The sequence below is a fragment of the Galleria mellonella genome, unplaced genomic scaffold (assembly GCF_026898425.1).
Source record: "Galleria mellonella isolate WM207_F2 unplaced genomic scaffold, CSIRO_AGI_GalMel_v1 utg1386, whole genome shotgun sequence".
Classification (NCBI taxonomy): Eukaryota; Metazoa; Arthropoda; class Insecta; order Lepidoptera; family Pyralidae; genus Galleria; species Galleria mellonella.
The window spans coordinates 745595-769837 of record NW_026441994.1 but is presented as its reverse complement, the minus strand read 5'-3'; the positions used below and the strand labels follow the sequence as shown (position 1 = coordinate 769837).

The 24243-nt window shown below is 33.4% G+C and overlaps 1 protein-coding gene across 1 annotated transcript; it reads left to right on the top strand.

Annotated features, from left to right (window-relative positions):
• Positions 1-14277: 14277 nt before the first annotated feature.
• On the top strand, positions 14278-17999 carry LOC128202559 (uncharacterized). Its single transcript, XM_052903272.1, has 2 exons — positions 14278-15332; positions 15857-17999. Exon 2 carries the CDS (start codon positions 15862-15864, stop codon positions 17152-17154), a length of 1293 nt encoding a protein of 430 aa, XP_052759232.1. The 5' UTR covers positions 14278-15332; positions 15857-15861; the 3' UTR covers positions 17155-17999.
• The last annotated feature ends 6244 nt before the right edge of the window (positions 18000-24243 follow it).

Sequence of the window (24243 nt, the reverse complement as noted above, 5' to 3'; positions counted from 1 at the left end):
ATATATATATATATATATATATATATATATATATATATATATATATATATATATATATATATATATATATATATATATATATATATATATCATGTTTCATCATCAGATCATTCAGAGATTCAGATAATTTTTTATGTATATTTGGTTGGTATGATAATAAGTCGTAAATTTATATTTTATACCGCTAGGTGATTACGGTATCCCTATCCAGAAAAATAAATTTATATGTACATATCAGAACAACATTTTCAAGGTCAGCTAGTAATCTATAGATTTTAACACATAAGATTACATTTGAACATTGTTACACTGTCACAACAATACATCATACATTAATCAATTATAGATTTCCAATTTGTATACCAGACAATTTTATGTTTATTTCTTGGAAGGCAGATTAATTTATATATATATAAATAAATAGGTCTTGAGTATTAACATCATCATCATCATATCAGCCGTTAATTGTTCGCTGTTGAACATAGGGAACTCCCTTGGGGAGTTTTCCAGTATTTGCCATGTTTGGCAGGTGGGTTGGCAACAGTAGTCAGGCTTTGGTGACAGTGTCCTTCTTAAAAAGATTTTTTAAGAAGGATGCTGCTATCCATTTTGTTGAGAATTCGTCGTCTCTTACAATACTCACGGGAAAGGAAGGGGTAGCCCATTCTATGCGGGGACCACATGGCAACACGTATGTATTATAGCATTACAGTTATATTACAACACAGTCGCAGCTGTAATATATCAATACACAATATAGAGCCTTATAAATACATATGTAAATATCGTGCTACATTAGTCCTGAGTTGGGGAAAATTTTAGTATTCCCTAAAGTGCTCTAAAAGCACTATGTACAGTACAATACATGGAGGAAAACGAATTGCTGCGTATTATTAGAAATCGCACGATCCAACGTGATTTTCAAAATAAATAAAAATAGCAGGTTATCTATTTAATAATTCATATTTGTTATTAATAATAAATATTTTTTACCAGAGGGAGACTTTGTACAAAAGTCGTTTGCTTGGGTACCTCTGTTCCATTCGTGTTTCTACCGTGAAGCAGTTGTGTTTCCATGTCTGTGTTTCGGTTTGAAGGGTGGGATATGGCGAAACAGTATACTCTGTTATGTCCATGGTCCAGCAGTACCATGGACATAATAGAGCATATTTTTTTTTTATACAACTTAGAATGGCAAACAAGCTGACGGCCCACCTGATGGCTAGTGGTAACTGTCGCCTATAGACATGAGCAGTACCGTGGACATAACAGAGTATACTGTTTCGCCCATGATACCCTCATGCGTAGCCATTCCTGAGGACCCAGGTGTTATTCCTCTGTACCCAATAAATTCACGCCATACCCCACCCTTCAAACCGAAACACAGCCATGCAAACACAACTGCTTCACGGTTGAAACACGAATGGGACAGAGGTACCCAAGCAATCGACTTTTGTACAAAATCTCCCTCTGGTACTGTTTGTTAGGTATGTACCTATGTAGGGTGATTAATTCACATGCGGACTGATTGTCGACGCAATCGTATCAGGTTGAAATCGTAATTATTTCTTATAAATGTCAAATTGTAACATCACTTTAACATATTTAATGCCAGTTCCAATACGTCAAATGGACACATTGCATTTTTATTTATTATAAAAAAAAAATGTAGTAGGTAACAGCTAGTTTCAAGTTTTTTTTATGCAACTTAGACAAATGACAAACAAGGTGATGGAAAATGGTAACCGTCGCCTATAGAAAATACAATATAAATTAATTTCTATTTACTCTAAATATATATATATATATATATATATATATATATATATGGAGCTCGGCTAGTTTCGGGACTATCCGAGATCTTAAATCATAAAAGGTTATAACGTATCTGCGCAACTGCCCAGTTTTTATAAGAATAAATTTATGCACGCCCCTATGTTATTTCATAAAAATGTAGGAAGACTGAATAATGAATAAGGTTGGTGTAATAATAGACGGTCTATTCATTTAGGAGCCTATGCTAATGACATACACTGCTGCTTGTTACCAAGTAAAATCTACTTACGAATACGCATACAACTTCGTGTTCTAAATTCGAATATAAAATTCACGGTTCTAAAATCAACTGTGAAGCGGTTGTGTTTGCATGGCTGTGTTTCGGTTTGAAGAGTGGGATATGGTGTGAATTTACTCGGTACAGAGGAATAACACCTGAGTCCTCAGGAATAGCAACGCATGGAGGGTATCATGGGCGAAACAGTATACTCTGTTATGTACATGGTACTGTTCGTGTCTATGGGCGACGGTTACCACTTTCCATCAGGTGGGCCGTCAGCTTGTTTGCCATTCTAAGTTGTATAAAAAAAAAGTGTAAAATAAATAAACATACTTTTTATAATATTATTTAGAATGACAAACTCACAGTATAAGTGTAAACACAGTATAATTAATGTTCCTAATCTGTGAATTGATATTACACCATTACTTTATTTTTAATTGAAATATAAAAAATGGGAATAAATTCCTACTTTTTATATTATATGAATTATATATTATATCATTAAAATGAATTCACTCGATCTTACAAAACGCACTATAAATCTGTTTTGTATCACATTTTCTTAACGTGTATTCAACACTCGTTTATCGCAAGTTTAACTTTTTTGTTGTAAGATCGACTATGTTTATTATTTATGTTAACTGTTTCGACTTCATACAAGGCAAGATCTTGCGATATAAACACCGTTCTTGCCCTGAAGAAGACGTCCGTATGACCTCGATACAAAATTGTTCAATTCTTCATGAAAATTTGTTGGAAACTTCAATATTAAATTTTATACTGATTTCCCTTTTAGATTGAAACACAAATATTTCTCTCGGCAGGTGTTCCAACAATTGTACGTATGACAGGTTTCAACATGTTGCCAGGGGGAGATATTCATATGCAGCCAAATCCGAAACAGTCTACCTGCCCATCGAGCGCTTGTTGCTAACAAATGGTGACGCAAGTCCGGGGTCAAAATGCGCTAGCAGAAAGGATAAAGGCATGATATTACGTAAATGTATGTTTCACATGATAACTATAATTTTTTACTAAAAAAAATATAAAAATTTATAGATTATGTACTTACGAGTACATACAGCTATAAATAAATCAAATTAAATTCAGTTTTTTTTTTACGGAGAAACCTTAGATTGTATAGATAGAGCATCGAGCCTCAAAAACGGACCAACTTTTTGTCAGCCAATTGTCAAATAAGCTGACTCATTTTTTATCAGTGTTCTATATATTTACGTATAAAATGTATCTTGATAGATTATTTAATAAATAAAATAACTATTTATGTATTATTTTATGTAGAAATTATGAGACAAAGTAAATATGGAAATTATAAAGGAATCATTAATAACTATTTATCACGCAAAATTGTTTGAAAAAGTTGATTCGTTTTTCTCGAAGCATTTCGATAGGGACACTCTATCTATATAATCTAAGAGAGGGGCATTTATTTAATCTAAGACAAATAAATCCGAGTTCTAAATTCAAATAATTTTCATTAATCATCATTGTGTTTTATTATGATTGAAGATCTGTTTTTTTTTTTTATTGTATTTTTTTTTACGAATCAAATGTCTTTATTTAAAACTAGCGCCCGTTCCGGCTTCGCACGGGTGGACATTTTTACATTTAAAAAAGTGGTCATTAAGGCTGCACACGCGACGGAAGCTTAAAAATGCAATAACTTCTCCCGTTTGCCTAACATTTCCCTTCACTGCTCTGCTCCTATTGATTGTAGCGTGATGAAAAGTATACTATAACCTGCCCAGGAGTATTAAGAATAATTGTACCAAGTTTCGTTAAAATCCGTCAAATAGTTTTTGTTTCTTTAACGAACATACAGATAGACAGACAAAAATTTTACTGATTGCATTTATGGCATCAGTATCGATCACTAATCACCCCCTGATATTTATTTTGGAAATATATTTCATGTACAGAATTGACCTCTCTACAGATTTATTATAAGTATAGATTAGAGAGAATTGTTATGCTAAGTCTGTATTATAAAATTAAGTTAAGAGAAGAGTATTAAATTTGTTCGTTTCGTTCAGAAATTTACAAATGAGCAAGCATTTTTTCATTAGCAATCATTTATCATGGAATACAGAATAAAACCTGGTTCACACCGGACGAGATGGAAAAATGCTGCTACTTTACGAGTGTGGATATCGAAAATTTTCCCTTTTTGTTGGATTAAAAAAGAATTAAACGGAAAGATATAGTATTAATGAAAAAATGTAGAATTTTTATAGAATAAAACTTTTTGGATTAATAATAATAAGCTTACAACTCAATGGTCGAGGGATGGACAGCAGCGTCTCTCTTAAAACATTATTATAACCTAACTGCGTTTGCCAACCTTTTTTTTTATGCAACTGAGAATGTCAAACAAGCTGACGACCCACCTGATGGAAAGTGGTAACCGTCGCCTATAGACATGAGCAGTGCCATGGATATAACAGAGTGTACTGTTTCGCCCATGATACCCTCCATGTGTTGCCATTCCTGAGGACTCAGGTGTTATTCCTCTGTATCCCAGTATCACGCCATATCCCACCCTTCAAACCGAAACAAAGCTATGCAAACACAACTGCTTCACTGTAGAAACACGAATGGGACAGAGGTAACCAAGCAATCGACTTTTATACAAAGTCTCCCACTGGTAGTGCTTGCCAAGCATGTCAACTACTAGTAAATCCCCAATAGTGGGAGGCCTATGTTCAGCAGTGGATAATTAGCTACTGATATGACGATGATGACGTATTATTCTAGTTTGCTGTTACAGTACTTTTTTAAATAAATAAATCAGATATTATTTTGTTATATACACTCTTGCGCCACCTGCCCTTTTCTATCTGTTCTCCTTTAACCAAAGGTTGTCTGTAAGAGATTGCCCTAGCGATAAGACCGCCTTTTGTACCTTTATGTGTATATTTCAATCTGTATTTATGTTACTGTATTTCACTTGAATTATTCACTTGTCATTGTATATTTTTATTTATGGTGCAATAAAGAGTTAAATAAATAAATAAATATAAATGCTTTTAAAAATTGTTTTACTAATAATATAAAAAGGGCCATTACTTACCTTGTTATTTTTATTCTATTTATACCCAATTACCAATCCGCGTTCTATGTAGACGTAACTTTATTTACCTGCCTAATGAGCTGGATTTTCGAGTTCATCGAATCGAAATTTAAGTATTCGCTAAATTATGTTGCCAGGATTCAGATAGTAAATAAGAGAATATTTTTATATAAACATTAAGGTATCTTTTGCTCGTTTTTGCATAGAAGTTCAAAACGCTAAGTAATATTGTAACGAGGTATAAAGTGAAGTACATACATAACATATCTGTCACGCCTGTCTCCCATTAGGGTAGGCAGAAACAATGGAACACCAAATGCTTCGATTCAAACAAACCTCTTTCGTTTCCTCTACATTCATCAATCTTTTCATACACGCTCGCCGGTTACGGGTACTTTTAATTTGACCTTTCTTCAGCATATCGCCTATTTGGTCGTCATACGTCCGTCTAGGGCGGCCCCTACCGACATCTCCATTCATTCTTGCTCGATAAATCTCTTTCGTAATTCTTCTTTCATCCATCCTCACCAGAGGGAGACTTTGTACAAAAGTCGATTGCTTGGGTACCTCTTTCCCATTCGTGTTTCAACCGTGAAGCAGTTGTGTTTGCATGGCTGTGTTTCGGTTTGAAGGGTGGGATATGGCGTTAATTTACTGGGTACAGAGGAATAACATCTGAGTCCTTAGGAATGGCAACGCATGGGGGGTGTCATGGGCGAAACAGTATACTCTGTTATGCCCACTTTTTAAGTTGGTTAAAAGTTTAATTATTTATTTTAAAGGGAATGTAACAAAAAACCCGTTAAATTGTAACGCGATCTTGTGGCTTCTTCATTCCATCAAAACACGTTGAGTTTACGGAAAGTTTAAGCTTGACGAATCGTTATAATATACCATTTCGCCATAACGAGCTGAGGTTGGGTAGGGTTGCCACGTTTTCTTTATACCTAATGTGATAATGTGATATTTTAATTGATAATACTTCTTTTACTGTTTTTATGATAATACAATTGTGAATAAATTGGAAGAGATTGCTTAGCAATAAGACCGCCTTTTGTACTACACTATACGTATTGAAAATTGTTTTAACAAATCATGTTATGTTGTTTAAAGTGTTAAATAAATAAAAATATATATATATATATATATATATATATATATATATATATATATATATATATATATATATATATATATATTCATTATTGCACTTGTAAATTACATTGGTAATACATTTATAAATATTGTGAGCAAGGGTGGACTTATCTCTGACAGAGATCTCTTCCAGTCAACCCAATGCAGTTAGAAAACTTGTTGTTAGCGGGTAGCTGAAGTGAAGCAGTTATGTTTGCATGGCTGTGTTTCGGTTTGAAGGGTGGGATATGGCGTTAATTTACTGGGTCCTGAGTCCTCAGAAATGGCAACGCATGGGGGGTATCATGGGCGAAACAGTATACTCTGTTATGTCTATAGTACTGCTCATGTCTATAGGTGACGGTCACCACTTTCCATCAGGTGGGCCGTCAGCTTGTTTGCCATTCTAAGTTGTATAAAAAAATGTTAATATTTAGAGTACATAAACAAATATACAGTTAAATAAAATATTAAGATACATATATTATCTATTCAAATTTTCTTCAATTCTTCTCTCAAAAACCTTGGATCTTTTTAAGTATGGCATGAAAGAGATCTTGATGAGGCATTCTGGTGTGAATAAAAAAAAATTGGTAAAGTAAAATTTAATGAGGAAGGTTTTTCTTTTTCTTTTCTTAATATACCTATCCCCCGATTTACACGGTAGATACGTTCCTGAGAAAAACGTGTAAATCGAAAATTAAAAATTTTTAAGTCAAAACCGTGTAAATCGAAAAGCTTGCCGAAAATGCATAATTTACTATTTAACAGTTGTGATTTTTTTCAATATTTTTAGGTGTACACAGAAATAAAAATAAATGCATTGACAGGTTAAAATATGTAATATATTACGGAAACACTGTTTTTTTATTTAATTACAATACATTAAACGATCCAAAGCGATCCAAAATTTCGATTTTAGCATTTAGTAGGGTGCGATAAAAACAAAAAAAAACTTATTTGGAAAACTGTGAAAAGCGAAAACGTGTAAAACAAGTACCGTGTAAATCGGGGGATAGGTGTACAGCGTGAAATTAGAATCAATAGGATTAATTTTACGGAAGCATTCTATAGTTAATATTAATTTGTAGAATACTCCTTTTAAAGAAGGCTAATTATTATATTCACCTGTATGTACAGTACAGTGGCGGACTAAAGGGGAGCGGTGGAAGGGGCGGTCCGCTCTAGGCCTCTGGTCAGGAGAAGGGGGGGGGGGGAGGTTCTCTATAAGCCTTCTTTTTCCTCATCCATATTCTATATATATTTATTAAATTATAATTTAAATTTAATTTGCAAGATTTTAACTATATAAACATAAACATTTATTTATACAAACATGAACAGAATAAAAAGCTTCTAAAATTACATCAAGTTCTTAAATTGCCTGACCTTCATGACACAGGATTTTCCTAGCATAGAGGTCAGATACACTTACTGATTTGTTCTTTGAACAATGTTCCACGCTGAGCTTCGACCTTTTTGTATTGCTGCAGATCACACATAATAACACAATTTTATAAATCTTATGTTGTTTTATGTATTATCTATTCTTATGTACATGTTGTGTGTGATTAGTAACAAACAAATAAACGATATATCTATCTATCTATCTATCTACTGTGAATCAATATGTAATGTATATATATATATATATATCTTGTAATTGCATCTGTATATTTTATTTAAATAAATTATTATTATTAATTAGACCTCATTCAGCTTTGCCTCCCCGCGCCTTTGGGCTTAGTCTGCCATTGATTTATTACAGGGTATAATTGCCTGAAATAATGTACCATAACAGCATATTATTGGTACGCTTTTATACATAACATTTCATAAAGGTTTATTCTCATTAGGGGAGGATATTAGTTTATTATAACTACGTTAACAGGGCGGCTTTGTATAAAATTCTGTTGCGAATTTTCCTTCCTTTTCACTTATATATTTCACCTTTTACGACACCATAAATATAATATAATTATTATTGTTATTATATAAATATGAAAGAGTGTTTTATTTCGGTTTGTTTTGTTTGTGACCTATTTGAAATAGAAAAGTGTAATGTATTAAGAACTTGAAAAAGCTTAACCTAACAACCTAACTGGCATGAATACATACATCTTTAAAATTACAAAAAAAAAAAAAAGTTTATATAAAATATTATTTTGCCCATCATATTATCATCATATCGGTTGTTAACTGTCCACTGCAGAACAAGGCTTATTGAGTAGTTGTCACGTTTGGCAAGCGGATTTTGCAACCGCTGTTAGGCTTTGGAGATATTTTAAGAGGGATGCTGCTGCCCATCCCTCGCCCTTCCTTAGTCGCCTCCTACGACACTTACAAGAAAGAAAATGGTAGCCTATTCTATGTCAGGATCACACGGCTTAAATATAAAAATATAGATAGATGGATAGACTTATTTTAAATTAAATAATTACAAGTAATAATCACAATGAGAAAACAATAGGCGACCTTATAGTTTAAAATTAATTATATAAAATACAAATGCCAACCCTATTATAGGTATATGTTCACGGCACAACGCACAGGGCGGGCAGGGTTAATAGGGCTATAAGTTACGTGTAACGAGGCACGTCGTTGTAACCATATACGCTGTGGTATACGACGTCGCAAATTAATCTAGCTAATTTGATTGACGGTAGTTTTAATTGGATACTAGCTATATAGGTTTGTTATTGTTTATATAAATGTAAAATAGTAATAATATACACACTCGGTCATATTTACACTCACACACATATACAGTGTATGTAGATATGAGAGTAAATACATGTAAGTCTACACAAGTTACGCGTGTGTGTGTGCGTGCGTGTACGTGTGTGCGTGCGTGCGTGCGTGTGTACGTGTGCGTATATTTTTTTTTACAACACAGGGGGCAAACGAGCATGTGTGTTATGTAACATAATTTTGAAATAACTTTTTTATTTGTTGTGTTGTTGTATATAACCAAAACACAGTGATACTGTCTTCATCTTGCTAATCTTAGCCAATTTATTTTTTTAGTAATAATATATATATATATATATATATATATATATATATATATATATATATATATATATATATATATATATATATATATATATATATATATATATATATATATATATATATATATATATATATTTACTTTTCCAAAACCATTTGGGAGGTAATGCGTTAAGTTTATCATTTTGCATGGTATATTTTTGTAGAATAAGCTCGATAAAGAGTGAAAAAAAAAATTAAACTAAATAATATATTTAATGATATTGTAAAAGTTTATAGAGAAAAATAACAAAAAGTATTTGTAAAATGAAAAACACACGGAAATGACTCAGTGCAAAGTTTCCCTTTGATTTCATTGTGAGTGATCCTTCGCAGGAATCTCTCACACTGATTGTTAAAGTTATAAGTAACAAATAGATTTATTTTGATTTGTGACAAATTTATTTATTATTCTTTATTGACGTTACAAAAAAAAATAAAAAAAGGTAAATTCAACTTTTGAACCACAATGACGAGAATTAAAGAGAAACTCTATTAAAATATTTGAATTTTAGAATCGTTTGCTCTGAAAGGAAAATACATAGAGTAAATTCTATTAATTGGAGACATAGAGGTGATTTTTTGTAGCAGGATATCAGTGTAAATGTAACCTTCTATAATATTAAAGAAATGTAAACTGTAATTGCTTTTAGCTCTTAAAGTAGTAAAATTTGTCGAGAGTTTATAGAAATTTCTTTTCTTTTTTTTTTTATACAACTTACAATGGCAAACAAGTCAACATCTGATGGAAAGTGGTAACCGTCGCCTATAGACATGAGCAGTACCATGGACATAACAGAGTATACTGTTTCGCCTATGATACTCCACATGCGTTGCCATTCCTGAGAACTCAGGTGTTATTCCTCTGTACCCTGTAAATTCACGCCATATCCCACCCTTCAAACTGAAACAGCCATGCAAACACAACTGCATCATGGTAGAAACACGAATGGGACAGGGGTACCCAAGCAATCGATTTTTGTACAAAGTCTCCCTCTGGAAATTCTTAACTTAATATCTCTGTTTATATGTTGACTTGTAGTAAATAAATCATTTTCAAAAGACTTCAAAAAGCAAAAGGTTCTCAATACGGTTGTATTTTTTTTTATGTTTGTTACCTCATAACTCCGTCAGTTGTAAACCGATTTGGATAATTCCTTTTTTACCTGAGAAGACCTGCTTACAGATTGATTCCATAAACATTTTATCAAAATCGGTTCAGTGGTTTAGTTTATAAATCAAAATAACTGATTTTGTTACAGTTTAAGTCGGTTTTTTTTTATAGAACACAACTGAGATCCTAAGATCGAGTCTCTGCCTACCTATAGCCTATCTCAATGGGAAACAATCTTAATTATAAGTATTTGGAATGCCAATAACCAATTAAACAGTATAATTGATATTATTAGAAAATCATTCGTATACTTCCAGAAATTGTTGTGATAAATACCTGTCCAGTTCCACCGTTTACGGCAGTTTCAAAGACTTACTTGTTTTCTGTTTGCAGTTAATTGAAATAAATCAATTAATTTCATTGAATAGCAAAACTGGTTAGGTATTTTCTGAAAGATTATAGGTGTTTTTATAAGCTGTATTTAATTAATTTTAATTAAATTTAAATTAAAAAAGGAGATAACTTTTGGACAAACTCTTTTACAGTAATAAGGAATATAATAATAATACTAAGGACAATCTTGTCATTCCAATTTTTTTTACCCCTTCGATTGATCAGAGGTAGACTTTGTACAAAAGTCATTTACTTGAGCACCTCTGTCCCATTCGTGTTTCTACTGTGAAGCAGTTGTGTTTGCATGGCTGTGTTTCGGTTTGAAGGGTGGGATATGGCAGTGAATTTACAAGGTACAGAGGAATAACACATGAGTTCGGGGGAAAAGGGATTGTTAGCAATGGAGTTTGACAGCCCCATTGTTAGCAATGTGCCCTATTAGATCGACCTCCACGTGGTTCCCCCTGGAAACCATCGAGAACAATTCTTGTTGAATTCGTCACGATGGGCTAACTGATCTCACCTATCATCCTTCACTGGTGCCCCGCCTGTGTATACCGATAGCGCGGGTGGGGTTACTATTCCGTTTTCATCCATGAAAAAAAAACACATGAGTTCTCAGGAATGGTAACACATGGGACTATACTCTGTTATGCCATCAGCTCGCATGCCATTCTAAATTACATAACAAACACATCTGAAACATTACTTTTTAATTTTCTTTTTAAGTAATCCGGCTTCGGAAAAGTAATAACGAAAAAAATGGCACAAAAAAGTTTGTACAGTTATATAAAACAGTTCGTTGGAAAGGAAAGGGATCTAACTGCAATTTCCGGCGTTGAAGGCCCCCTTAAATGGGAATGCTAAAGATAAATGGTTCCAAAGAACAACATCAGTATAAGATTTTTAATATTTCAATACTAGCAACTCGTCCTGCCTTCGCATGGGTGCAATTTTCTAATGAAGAAATGAGAAGTGCACTTTTTTGCGACTTGATTATGTAGCATTGAATTCATGTTATATATAGTATTACTAATAATCTATACTTATAATGAATCTGTAGAGAGGTCAATTCTGTACATGAAATATATTTCCAAAATCAGGGGGTGATTAGTGATCGATACTGATGCCAGAAATGCAATCAGTAAATTTTTTGTCTGTCTGTATGTATGTATGTTCGTTATAGAAACAAAAACTACTCGACGGATTTTAAGGAAATTTGGTACAATTATTCTTCATACTCCTGGATAGGTTATAGTATACTTTTCACCACGCTACGATCAATAGGAGCAGAGCAGTGAGTGGAAATGTTGGGAAAACGGGAGAAGTTACACCATTTTTAAGTTTCCGTCGCGTGTGCAGCCTTAATGGCCACTATTTAAAATGTAAAAATGTCCACCCGTGTGAAGCCGGCACGGGCCGCTAGTTATGTAAATAATTATCATATTTTAAACCGTCTTCAAAAAGATTTATATATATTTTTTTTATTATAAGTATAGATATTTTGAGATACAGTTTTACCCCGTCCTTGTTATTATTTAGAACATATAGGGCTTTCTTAATTGAATGTTTATACAAAAATGCGGTGCCTCAGTTTAGAATCGTATTTTAAATTGTACATCTTTAGTATTGGTGTAGATTTTTTTATAGCATGAAGGTGGTAAACAAGTATACAGCTTGTCTAATGGTAAACGGTCACTGTAGTCTATGGATGCCTGCAAAAATGAGGGTATCACGTGCGCATAGCTGACACCGAAGAAACCTTAATACATCGTTTTTGAAGAAATCCATACTGTAGTCTCTAGGGAAAACGTCGGCAGGGCAGATCATTCCGCAATCTGAGCGTATTATGCTTAGGTATTATACCTTGTAAGTACCACCTAATTTCTCGGTTCCACAAAATAATTTAAAACACTGTCTAACTAAATAGTGTTTAACAAAATTAAGTCTAAATGTTTAAACATTGTTTACCCGATGTAATAATGTTTTAAATTTTATGCTAAAATTACAAATACAACTAAGACCTAATTGTTAAAATAAAATTTGTTACTTTAAATACCTTTTAATATATCAGCCTTTTTTATTTAGATTAACTTTTACCCGCGACTTTGTCCGCGTGACCAGGATATGTTTAATGATCGGGATAAAAAATAGTCTACGTCCTTCTCCATCCCATTTGTCGTTTATACCAAATATCATCATAATTGGTTAAGTCTTAAATGCTCTATAAGGTAACAAACAAACAAATTCACTTTCACATTTATAATATTAGTAAGGATTGTAAGGATAAACAGATGTTAGACACCCTTTTGTTGTTTTTTTTTTAATGGATGATTAATGGAATGGTAACCCCGCCTGCGCTATCGGTATACGCTGGCGAGGCACCAGTGAGAGGTGATAGGTGAATAATGAAAAAACGCAGGTCAGTCAGCCCATCGTGATGAATACACATGGAACTCCGCACGATGGTTTCCAGGGGGAACCGCGTGGAGGTCGACCTGATAGGGTATATTGCTAGCAATGGGACTGGTAGCCCGCATTACTAACGATCCCTTCCTCCCACCCTTTTGTTGTATTGAATATCTGTTTATCGCAACTTTATTTTTTGTTGTAGTAAGACCGTCCAATATTTAAAAGTTGGCAAATTGAATTCTTACTCTATCACGAGTATGACCACACGTAGTGAATGCTTATGGGATACAATAAAAAGATATTTTCAAAGATTGAGATTTCAAGGACATTTTTTTGTCCTCGTAAATATGTATTAATAGTCTCTATGTGACCGCAGTAAAAAAATCCATTTTATATCACATTAAACAAAGCGTTTCGATAAAATGTTATCTGATACACTAAAATAGATCGAATCGAATTGTAATAAAGTCGAAGATTGCTGGGCACGTGCGATAAAGACTTATTGTGGATATGAGATTTTGATATCCCCTGTACAGATGGGCAAAGCACCGGGTTTAAACCCGGTGCTTTGGTAAAAACCCAATAAACACCCATAAACTCCCATAATCACCCAAAAAATAGGTTTTTACGTATTTTTTGAAAATATGTAAGTAATACCAATAAATTATTTTTATAAATTGTATTGATCAATTCTACAATATTAAATAAAACGTTAACTAATAATATTTCAGGAAATTTTAAAAATCTATATATAATAAAATGAAAGTAATTAATTTTCAGTGTTTTCATGTTGCAGTTGATCAACATGTTGGCCTTTTGCTTCCCGTAGATACTTTAAAATTTCTTCATAACACCTCGTTCGCACACATGGCCGTATATATTTAAATTCTTGAGCCACTAACAGTCCGAAATACTCATTTCTTTTATCCTCTTCTCCATAAATTAAGCATTTAGAACAGTTTGTTTCTTCTTTCAGTAAATTTTCTTTTACTTTATCCTCGTTTTTTTCTTTGTTGCGACGACGCTGGGTAAATCATCTGGACACTGGGTCTCACTATCGCCAAATATATTTGGAGATCGGCTTCGGCTACGGCTTGGCAGACATTTTTTCTTTCTACAATTTTAAATTAAATTTATTAGAATAAATGCTTCGAACACACGCGATCTAAGTACCTTTTGTGTTTATTATACCTTACCTACCTAGGTATAAAAAGAGTACTTACGTAGATTTTCTTTTATTAACTGTTTTATACGAAGATCTTGATCTCTCAAATTAGCATCCATTTTACTTCCAGTGATTATCAACTAAATTAATAATCCACAAAGTATTAAATAACGTTTTTATGAAATATTTAGCACAAAAACAATACCCTTTAAATATCGATCGTCAGTAACTGTGGCTGACTTACCTATATTCTAGCAAGCAGGACTGCCAGATGTGAAGGGGAAATCCCCAATAAATTGTTGCATGTGACTGATGATGTGAGCATGTTCGTTTCATAATAAAAATGTTGCCAGGTAACCAAAAAGTCGTATGTTTTTGTGCGAATTACGATCATAATCTTTACGATCGTACATTAAAAAATAGACAAATAATAGTATGAGTACGATTTAAATCGTATATCTGTCAACCCTGCTAGCAAGACAGCGACAAAATCACGTTGCATAACAATGTAGCCCAAGCTTATATCTTATGAAATATACGGAAGAGATACGGACTTAGAAAAAACAGAAATGTTGTTCTTTGTGGAAGTCATTGATGAAATTCTATGTATTTTAGCCCGCAAACTTTCTTCAAACAAAAACAGCGCCATCTAGTATCGAGTTCTGTAATTATCTCTTTGTTTATGGATTTGAAGTAAGACCGCCACGCATGCAATACATTATGACTGGGGATTCCCCTATTCGTCGACGCTGAATATGAGGCGACGACAATCACTGTCAAACGTGTTCACTATTACTCTGACTCTGGTAACGTGACTTCCTGGTAACGTGTTAGGTAGGAAAAGCAGTAAAAAAGTGCATATTAAGGGAGCAGATTTGAAATAATATTTATACTTAACAAGAAATAATTAAAGGTAAGTGGATTTTTGAATGATACAATTATATCATGATCACTTAACAATTTTAACTTAAAATTAGATGTATTATTACAAGCTTTTATTTAGCTTGCGTTATGTAAATAAAAGTATGTAGGTATGTTCGTATGTTGATGCAATTATCCTCAATCCTCAACCGACTGGGATAAAATTTTCCATACACGTTTATTTTGGATGATAGTGCATAGTTAGCTGAGAGTCGTCATTGGATAATAATGGTGGATAGCCTAAGATGTGTACTAGATATTTATTTTTAACATAATATGCGTAAGTACCTAATCGAATTAAAGAAGTTGCTGAGAAAAATACAGAACAATACGATAATAAACTAGCGTCTGCGTTTAATCCTCCGAGGAGATGTAATTTTACAAAGGTTTTTTGTATTTATTTTATTATTTTTTTAATAAATTTATTGTAAATAACAAGAAATAATCATTGTAAAAAAATAGGCACTCTATTGTTGAATTTTCGTCAGACCAACTAATCATCGTTCATTTTTTTAGGTTCAATGGGGAGACCTAAAGATTTACGCATATGGGAGCACTACCGTACTTTACCAAACAAGTCTGTTTCTTGCAAGCTTTGTAATAAGGTCTACAAATTCAGTAATGCTGCCAAAATGCTTCAACATCTTATCACTTGTCCAAAATCTCCAGAAACATTAAAAGACTCTATGAAACTTATAAAAGATAGCTCGTCCAAAACCAAAATGTCTGGACTGTCAGAGATAGAGACAAATGATTCTTTTATAAGCCCCTCGTCGTCTGCTAACACTACAATAAATGCTGAGTTTCAAGACACCGATGATCATATAAAAACAGAATTAGCGAGAGCTATATTTGTAACAGGGACGCCATTATCGATGGTGCAACATCCTTTATGGATACAATTTTTCGAAAAATTGCAACCAAAATTTAAAATACCTTCACGTAAAGCTTTAGCGACAAAATACTTAGATAAAATATATAGAGAAATGCGTTTTGAGTTAAATGAGGAACTAAATGCTTGTAGTTACTTACACCTTCAGTGCGATGGCTGGTCTAATTTAAGAAATGAAGGAATAATAAACTTTCTTATATCAAAACCTCAACCTGCATACGTTAAAAGTTTGAATACAGAAAGTAATCCTCACACTAGTGAATACCTTAGCCAAGAAGTTGAAAAAGTAATGAAAGTGTATGGAGCAAATAAGTTTCTTGTACTTATTGGCGATAACGCTAGAAATATACAAAAGGCATTCGAATTAACAAAACTCAAATATCCACATGTTGTTCCTCTCGGTTGCTGTGCACATATCCTTAACTTGTTGTGCCAAGATATTGTAAAGATACAAGAAGTAACTGTGTTTATTATGCAAGCCATAAATATAATAAAAACTGTTAAAAGGAGTCAACGATTAAGTTCCTTGTTGATAAAATCAAGGCAGGGTGAAGATTCTACACAAACACTAAAATTGCCTTGTGCTACAAGATGGGGAAGTCATGTTACTTCGTTAAAAAGTTTGAAAGCAAATAAGATAGCTTTGCAAATATTAACAGTTAGAGAAGATGTGGTAATTTCAAGAGATATTAAAGATTTAATTCTAAGTGATGATTTCTGGACGAAGACAGGGGAATGTATAAGTATTTTGGAACCAGTCACTGAAAGCATATTTTACTTAGAGAGCGACCAGAATCGTTTGCATCGCACATACATTACATTTAGAGATGTACAAGCTAAGATACGTTTTGCATTAAATGAGATTTCGACATTGAGCGAAGAAAGCAAACAGCAGATTCTAACATCAGTATCTTCAAGATGAAATATGGCAATGAGGCCAATACATTTTGCAGCATATATTCTAGACCCCAGGACTCTAGGAGTCGAACTTACTCAAGAGGAAGAACTTAAGGGTATGGAGTTTATCTACAATTTAAGCCAACACTTAAGTTTGTCAAATGTAATGGCAGATTTGGCGTGTTATAAAGCTAAAGAAAACTTTTGGGCCAGAGGATTTGTATGGAGCTCATTAGATAGCATTGAGCCCCTAATATGGTGGAAAGGTATTTGTGGTTCCACTGAGTTAAGCAAAGTAGCGATTCGTATTCTATCAGCTCCCTGTACTTCGGCAGCCACTGAGCGTTCCTTTAGTATCCAAGGCTACATACATAATAACAAAAGAAATCGACTTACAACTGAAAGAACTGAAAAAATTTCATTCATTTGTTATAACTGGAATCTTAAACATAAAGCTGAATGCGAGGACATTCAGTTTAATGAAGAAAATACCTTAGAAGCTTTCATTGAGCAAGTAAATGAACATAACAGTTTAGACGAAATAGAGCCTATCGAACCTATACAATTCATCGCTTGTAATAACTCTGAATCTGACAGTGATTGACTGTAGTTTTACATTTTACTTTCATCTCTTTCTTAATAAACTCAAAATCAAATTAAAAGTTTTTTATTCTGTAGGCTGCATAATAATATTGTCTATGTCCAGTATAGTGGACGTCTTGCGGCTGAGATGACGATGATGAAGTACAAAATCATAAACACCCAAAAATTTGGGTGTTTATGGGGTTTAAACCCAATAAACCCAAAACACCCGGTTTTTACCCACCAGACTTTAAACCCACCCAGGTGGATTGCCCATCTCTAATCCCCTGTGATGGTTGCTGCTTCAGTTTTATGGTAGATATCTCGCCAACTCTAAGACGGTTTTATTTTTCATTAAGTAACAAGATAACAGCTTTTTATTGTTATTTGACCTCAGTATTTATACTTAAGGTTGGGATCTATACTCAATTTTTAGGACCCAATCAGAGAGAACGAATAACTCGTGGGAGGTTACATTTTTCTGTAATTAACAACCTACTAGTTTTTACTCATCCCTTCGTCCACATGATCAGAATAAAAAGTAGACTATGCCCTCCTCCATTCCATATGGTAACTGTATACTAAACATAGAGATTGTTTAAGCCGTTATGATGTCAAAAGGACAGTACGACCTAATTCCTATCAGTGGTACCAAAGCAATCGACTTTTGTAACGTTGTCAACGGCTAGTATCTTATAGTTTTTAGTTTCCTTGCAACTGTCAAAATATACTCTATAAACGATCGTATCTTTTGATTGCGTTGACTTTGATGTTTGATTTTTTGACGTTTAATTAAAAAAAAAAAATAGCTTCAAAGGATTGCAGACTTGAGCATAAGGTATTAATTTTAGCTTTATACCTTTACGTGTCCTTGAAAAAAAGTATCTTAACTGCCAGAGTGACAGACGTTAAACAAAGCGATCCTGTAAGAGTTCTATTTTCATTTTGTGGTACGGAATCCTTAAACATGTGGTCTGCTGTGCACCACATTTTTCAAACCATACTACAGTCATAAGTTTTGGTTTAAAACTCGTCATGGCTCTGTGATGTGGCAGAACTGCAACTACTATTCGTATGAGGGTGGCACCCTCTGATGGCAAAATTTTCCTTTGTTATACAGTATGTTAATTAACGTAACAGATCCAAATATTAAAATAATAAATTAAATTTTTTTAAAAAATCTTTTTTATCCGAAAGGATATACTTACAGGTTGGGTCTCATAGAAATTTTATCAAAATCGGTTCTTTAGGTTAGTTTTTAATTGAAAATAACTGGTTTTGGGACAACACTTTCAATTATTAAATAATCCAAATATAAATGTGAAAAATCTCGAGGAGTAGGCTGGGATTTGAGCTTAGGACCACCTTAATACTGTCGTAATTAAGATCGTGTACCGCAAAAAAACTACTTCAATTGTGGCTAAATCAGTTATTATGATTTAAAAACAAAATTTCTGAATCACTTTTAATAAAATTTGTGTGGTACCAATCTGAAAGTATATCCCTTCAGATAAAAAAAAAGAATTTTCCAAATTCAAAATAACTGATAAAGTTGTGAGGTAACAAACAAACAAATACAATTATTGCAATTAATTAATTTTGAAGTCGGTTGAAAAACAAGAACTTGTATTTTTAAACACAAACACAACGCTGTAACAAAATTCCATTTGTCCTTGGTCCATTTGTCAATGGATCTCCGAAGTAATTTCGATAGATCCCTTCCTCATTGAATTGGCGGCGGTGCTTATTTGTGTGGAATGAGATTTATCACTCCAATTACAACGCTTGTCCATAGTAGGTAATTGACTGTAGTTCTTTTTTTAAATATTAAATTTTAAATCTAATATATAAAATTCTTGTGTCACGGTGTTAGTTACCAAACTCTTTCGAAACGGCTTTACCGATTTTTATGAAATTTTATGTGCATATTGGGTAGGTCTGAGAATCGGCCAACATTTATTTTTCATACCCCTCAATGATAGGGGTGACCCACCTCTAAATATTTTTTTTATTTTTTTGTATTTTTTTTTTATTTTTAATTTATTATGATTTAGCATTGAAAAATACATACAAATGCAAATTTTAACGCTTTTACGATGAACCTCTGTTGTTTAATCTCAATTTTTATATGCCGCAATAGGGTTGCAAGATGACAATCGAATATAATAATTGTAGTACGATATATTTTCATTTTTTTTTTTTTTTTTTTTACAACACAGGGGGCAAACGAGCATGCGGCTCACCTGATGGTAAGTGACTACCGCCGCCCATGATCACCCACAACACCAACTATTTCATGTATAGTTCTAGAAATAATGTATATGGTAAAACAACGTTTACCGAGTCAGCTAGTTTATTTATATAAATAATAATTGGAATAAAGGTAGGAAGATAATGATGATGTATTATGCTTAGATTATATTGATAAAGTGTTTCCATACAAATGTTTCGAGAAGAGCGAGTAAATTTTTTCATACAATTTTTCGTGATATAAAGTTATGAGTGTTTCCTTTATAACTTTTGTATTTATTTTGTTTTATATTTTTTGCATCTTTTTAATGCGTAAAAAACTCATTTTATTTATTAAATAATTAAATATAGATACGTCAAGATACATTATGTGTGTAAGTATATAGAACACTGATAAAAAAACGATCCATCTAATTTGACAATTAGCTAACGAAAAACTTGCCGTTTTTGAGGCTCGTTGCTCTTCCATCTATATAATCTATAAGCTATCCGCGTTTAATATTTATTTTGATATTCTTTTATTATTCTTATATCTTTGTTTGTTACTTTACAATTTCTTTAGTTGTAAACCGATTTGGAAAATTCATTTTTTATCTTAAAAGATATATTTTTCAAGATTAGGTTTAAGACATTTTTTTCAAAATCGATCCAGTAGTTTAGTTTTAAATCAAAATATTGTGCCACGATTGAAGTCGTTCTTATTCTTGGAACACAAATTATAGTACATTACTGCATCGGCCAGTAACTGAGGCATTGATGGACGAACGTGCAAATGTGGGCCGAGGCGAAGCCGAGGCACACATACGTGAGTCTACAATGCCTAGTTGTGGTCAAGGCTTGTATAGTACTTTTCTCAAACAATGCGCGGAAATCAAAAACACAATTTTACTTTTTAAGTTTTTAAGTTATTTGCAATCCGGTTCGAAATTTAAATAAAACCTTTTATTAGTTACCTCCTTGGTAGCCATGTTTCGAAGTAAAAAGTCATTCCATTTTTAAATTACAGGACAGATTTGAGTTTACATAGTAATTTATTTGTCGCAAAACACGACGGATATGGATTTACATACAACTTTTGCCGGCCGCTGCCCGCATGTATCTGGCCAGTACGGCAATTTTCATTTATCTCGAAGAAGATTGCCAAAATAACGCTCACACTTCCAAGCGTGTTTGAAAAAAAAAAATCATATAAGTAACAGCAATGGACCTTCGGGGAAAGTTGTTTAGTTTTATTTCATAGCTTTACCCTTGTTGTATTCCATTTCCGTTTACAGTTATGCAGCTACCAATTAATTTACCGTTGGCACGATAAATGTACTCGTACTTACGAGTACCTTATAGACAAGGGAACACTCTATTATTTTGCAATTAATAACGTTAATGTTGGAATAACATGCGAATATTATTCAATTACGTTATTCCAGAGTGTTCCCATTAATTGTATGTTTATAGTAGAACATTCATTTTATTTTAAATACACTATGGGGACTTAACGCAATGGAAACGTTACCATCAATCCACGTCGAAACGTCGGCAATAAAGAAGCATAAGGTAATATTTACCTGATTAAAATATGTGTTAACAACGCGAAAGTTTAAAATTAGCATCCATTTTGTATAAGAGTCGTCTATTGCGCTCGTGTTTTTTGACTATTTATTTAACAGTATTTACAACCAAGTTTTGCTTTTTATTTTTTTTTATACAACTTAGAATGACAAACAAGCTGACGGCTCACCTGATGGAAAGTGGCAACCGTGGTAAATGTAACAATTTTTTTTATCTGTCAGTTTTAAAAAAATTAGGAATGTTCAATGTTTCTGACTTATTATTTAAAAATAACGCCTTAACAGCTTAACCATCTAATATGAAATTTGGTATATACGTACTATAAATGTAATAAGGAGTAAGAATATATATTTATATTATTACATGCATCACATCTCCATATTTAGAATTAACAGAATTTTTCATCGTGTCTCCGACCGAATTGTTTATAATTACTCCTCTCCATCCAAAGGTTGGCTGGAAAAGATCGCTTTTAGCGATAAGGTCGCCCATTGTTTTCTCATTGTGATTATTTCTTGTAATTGTTTATATTTATAATAAGTTTACTATTGTAATCTTTTGGAGGAAACATTAAAGAATATCTATCTATCTATTTATAAGGAACGAAGAGGGATATAGGCTACTTTCCATCCCGGTTAGTAAACATATCTCGATTACGCGAATGAAGTCGTGGGTAAAAACTAGTACAGTCATAAATTTCACGATGATGAATTCAGCCTTGAAAGCGCCGAGATGTAACTCACCAGAGTGAGACTTTGTACAAAAGTCGATTGCTTGGGTACCTCTGTCCCATTCGTGTTTTAACCATGAAGCAGTTGTGTTTGCATGGCTGTGTTTAGGTTTAAAGGGTGGGATATGGCGTAAATTTACTTGGTATAGAGGAATAACACCTGAGTCCTCAGGAGTGGCAACGCATGGAGGTTATCATGGGCGAAATAGTATACTCTGTTATGTCCGTGGTACTGCTCATGTCTATAGGCGACGGTTACCACTTTCCACCAGGTGGGCCGTCAGCTTGTTTGCCATTCCAAGTTGTATAAAAAAAAAAACACTTTCACGTTTATAATAGTAAATATACTTTATAAACTTGAAATTACGGGCCATCAAGTTACTGCACATCAAATTGACTAAAGGCTTTCAACTTTGTTAGGTATTGATGTTTGTAGAACAAACTTCTGGAAGTCCGAATAAGTAGGATTAACTGGTGGCTTATGGAGCGAATAGCGGAAGTAATCTATGGGAAATCGATCAGCTGAGCGCTATAGTACTTTTTAGTCAATCATCATATTTGTTTGTTGGTACATCAGCAGTGTTACATATAGTTTGTTAAAATACGACACTTAATATAGATATGGTAATATATGCACATTAGCAAGAGATGTACACATCATTGGCTGTATAATAATCATGTTATAAAATATGAAATGACTTAAATTATTTGTGCTAATTACAAGAATATCACTGCAAGGAATATATATGTACTCGTATATGATATCATATATCATATCAGCTGTTAACGGTATTGGGGTTTTTTTTTGATGGGTGAAAATGGTATGGTAACCCCGCCTGCGCTAACGGGATGCGCTGGCGGAGCACCAGTGAAGGGTGATAGATGAGAATGAAAACAGGCCAGTTAGCCCATCATGATGAATTCAACAGGAATTAACCATGATAGTTTCCAGGAAAGGATGATGGATTCACGTATGTGTGCCTCGGCTGCGCCTCGGCCCACATTTGTACGTTCGCCCATCAATGCCTCAGTTGCTAACTGCTGCAGGAATGTACTAATATATTAGGTTCATCTGGACATTATAAAATAATATTCAATACTTTTACCATATTTGTTATTAGACCAGTATTTTTTTTTTATACCAATGAGGTGATCAACAAGCATATAGCCCAGCTGATGATAAGCGGTTACGGTAGGCACAATACAAGGGGTATTACGCGTCCGTTGCTGACCCTGAAGAAACCTCTATACCCCCCTTTTGAATAACCTCACCTGTAGTCTCTTGACAAACATATATATATGTTGCAACTAAAATATATAGATACAGCAATATTATAGTGTAATATATAAATAACCCACCCCTACTGCCTACCCTAATTGGAGATAGGCGTAATAGATATATATATGTATGTAGTAAGGACGTGTCTCCTTGCAAAAAACATATAATAAAAAATATATGTATGAAAAAATGGAATGAAATAATTTATAACTGAACACAACTTTGCGAAAAATAACCATCTAGTTATCTAGTTTGTAGTTGCAGTTTCGAACAGTTAGTTTAAAACTATGTTCCAGTTTCAAATGGTTAGTTTAAAACTGTAACTAGGTAGTTGGGATTTTGCAATCTGTATAACCAAAAAAGTAATCGATAAGTCAACGCACTGTTGAAAGTGAGGGAGACATTGTACAAAAGTGGTTTGCTTGGGTACCTTTGTCCCATTCGTGTTTCTACTGTGAAGCAGTTGTGTTTGCCTGGCTGTGTTTCGGTTTGAAGGGTGGGATATAGCAGTGAATTTACAGGGTACAGAGGAATAACGCCTGAGTCCTCAGGAGTGGCAACGCATGGGGGTTATCATGGGAGAAACAGTATACTCTGTTATGTCCATGGTAGTGCTCATGTTCATAAGCGACGGTTACATGGGAGGCCTATGGTCAGCAGTGGAAAGTTAAAGGCTGATATGATGATGATGATGATGAAATTGCTTA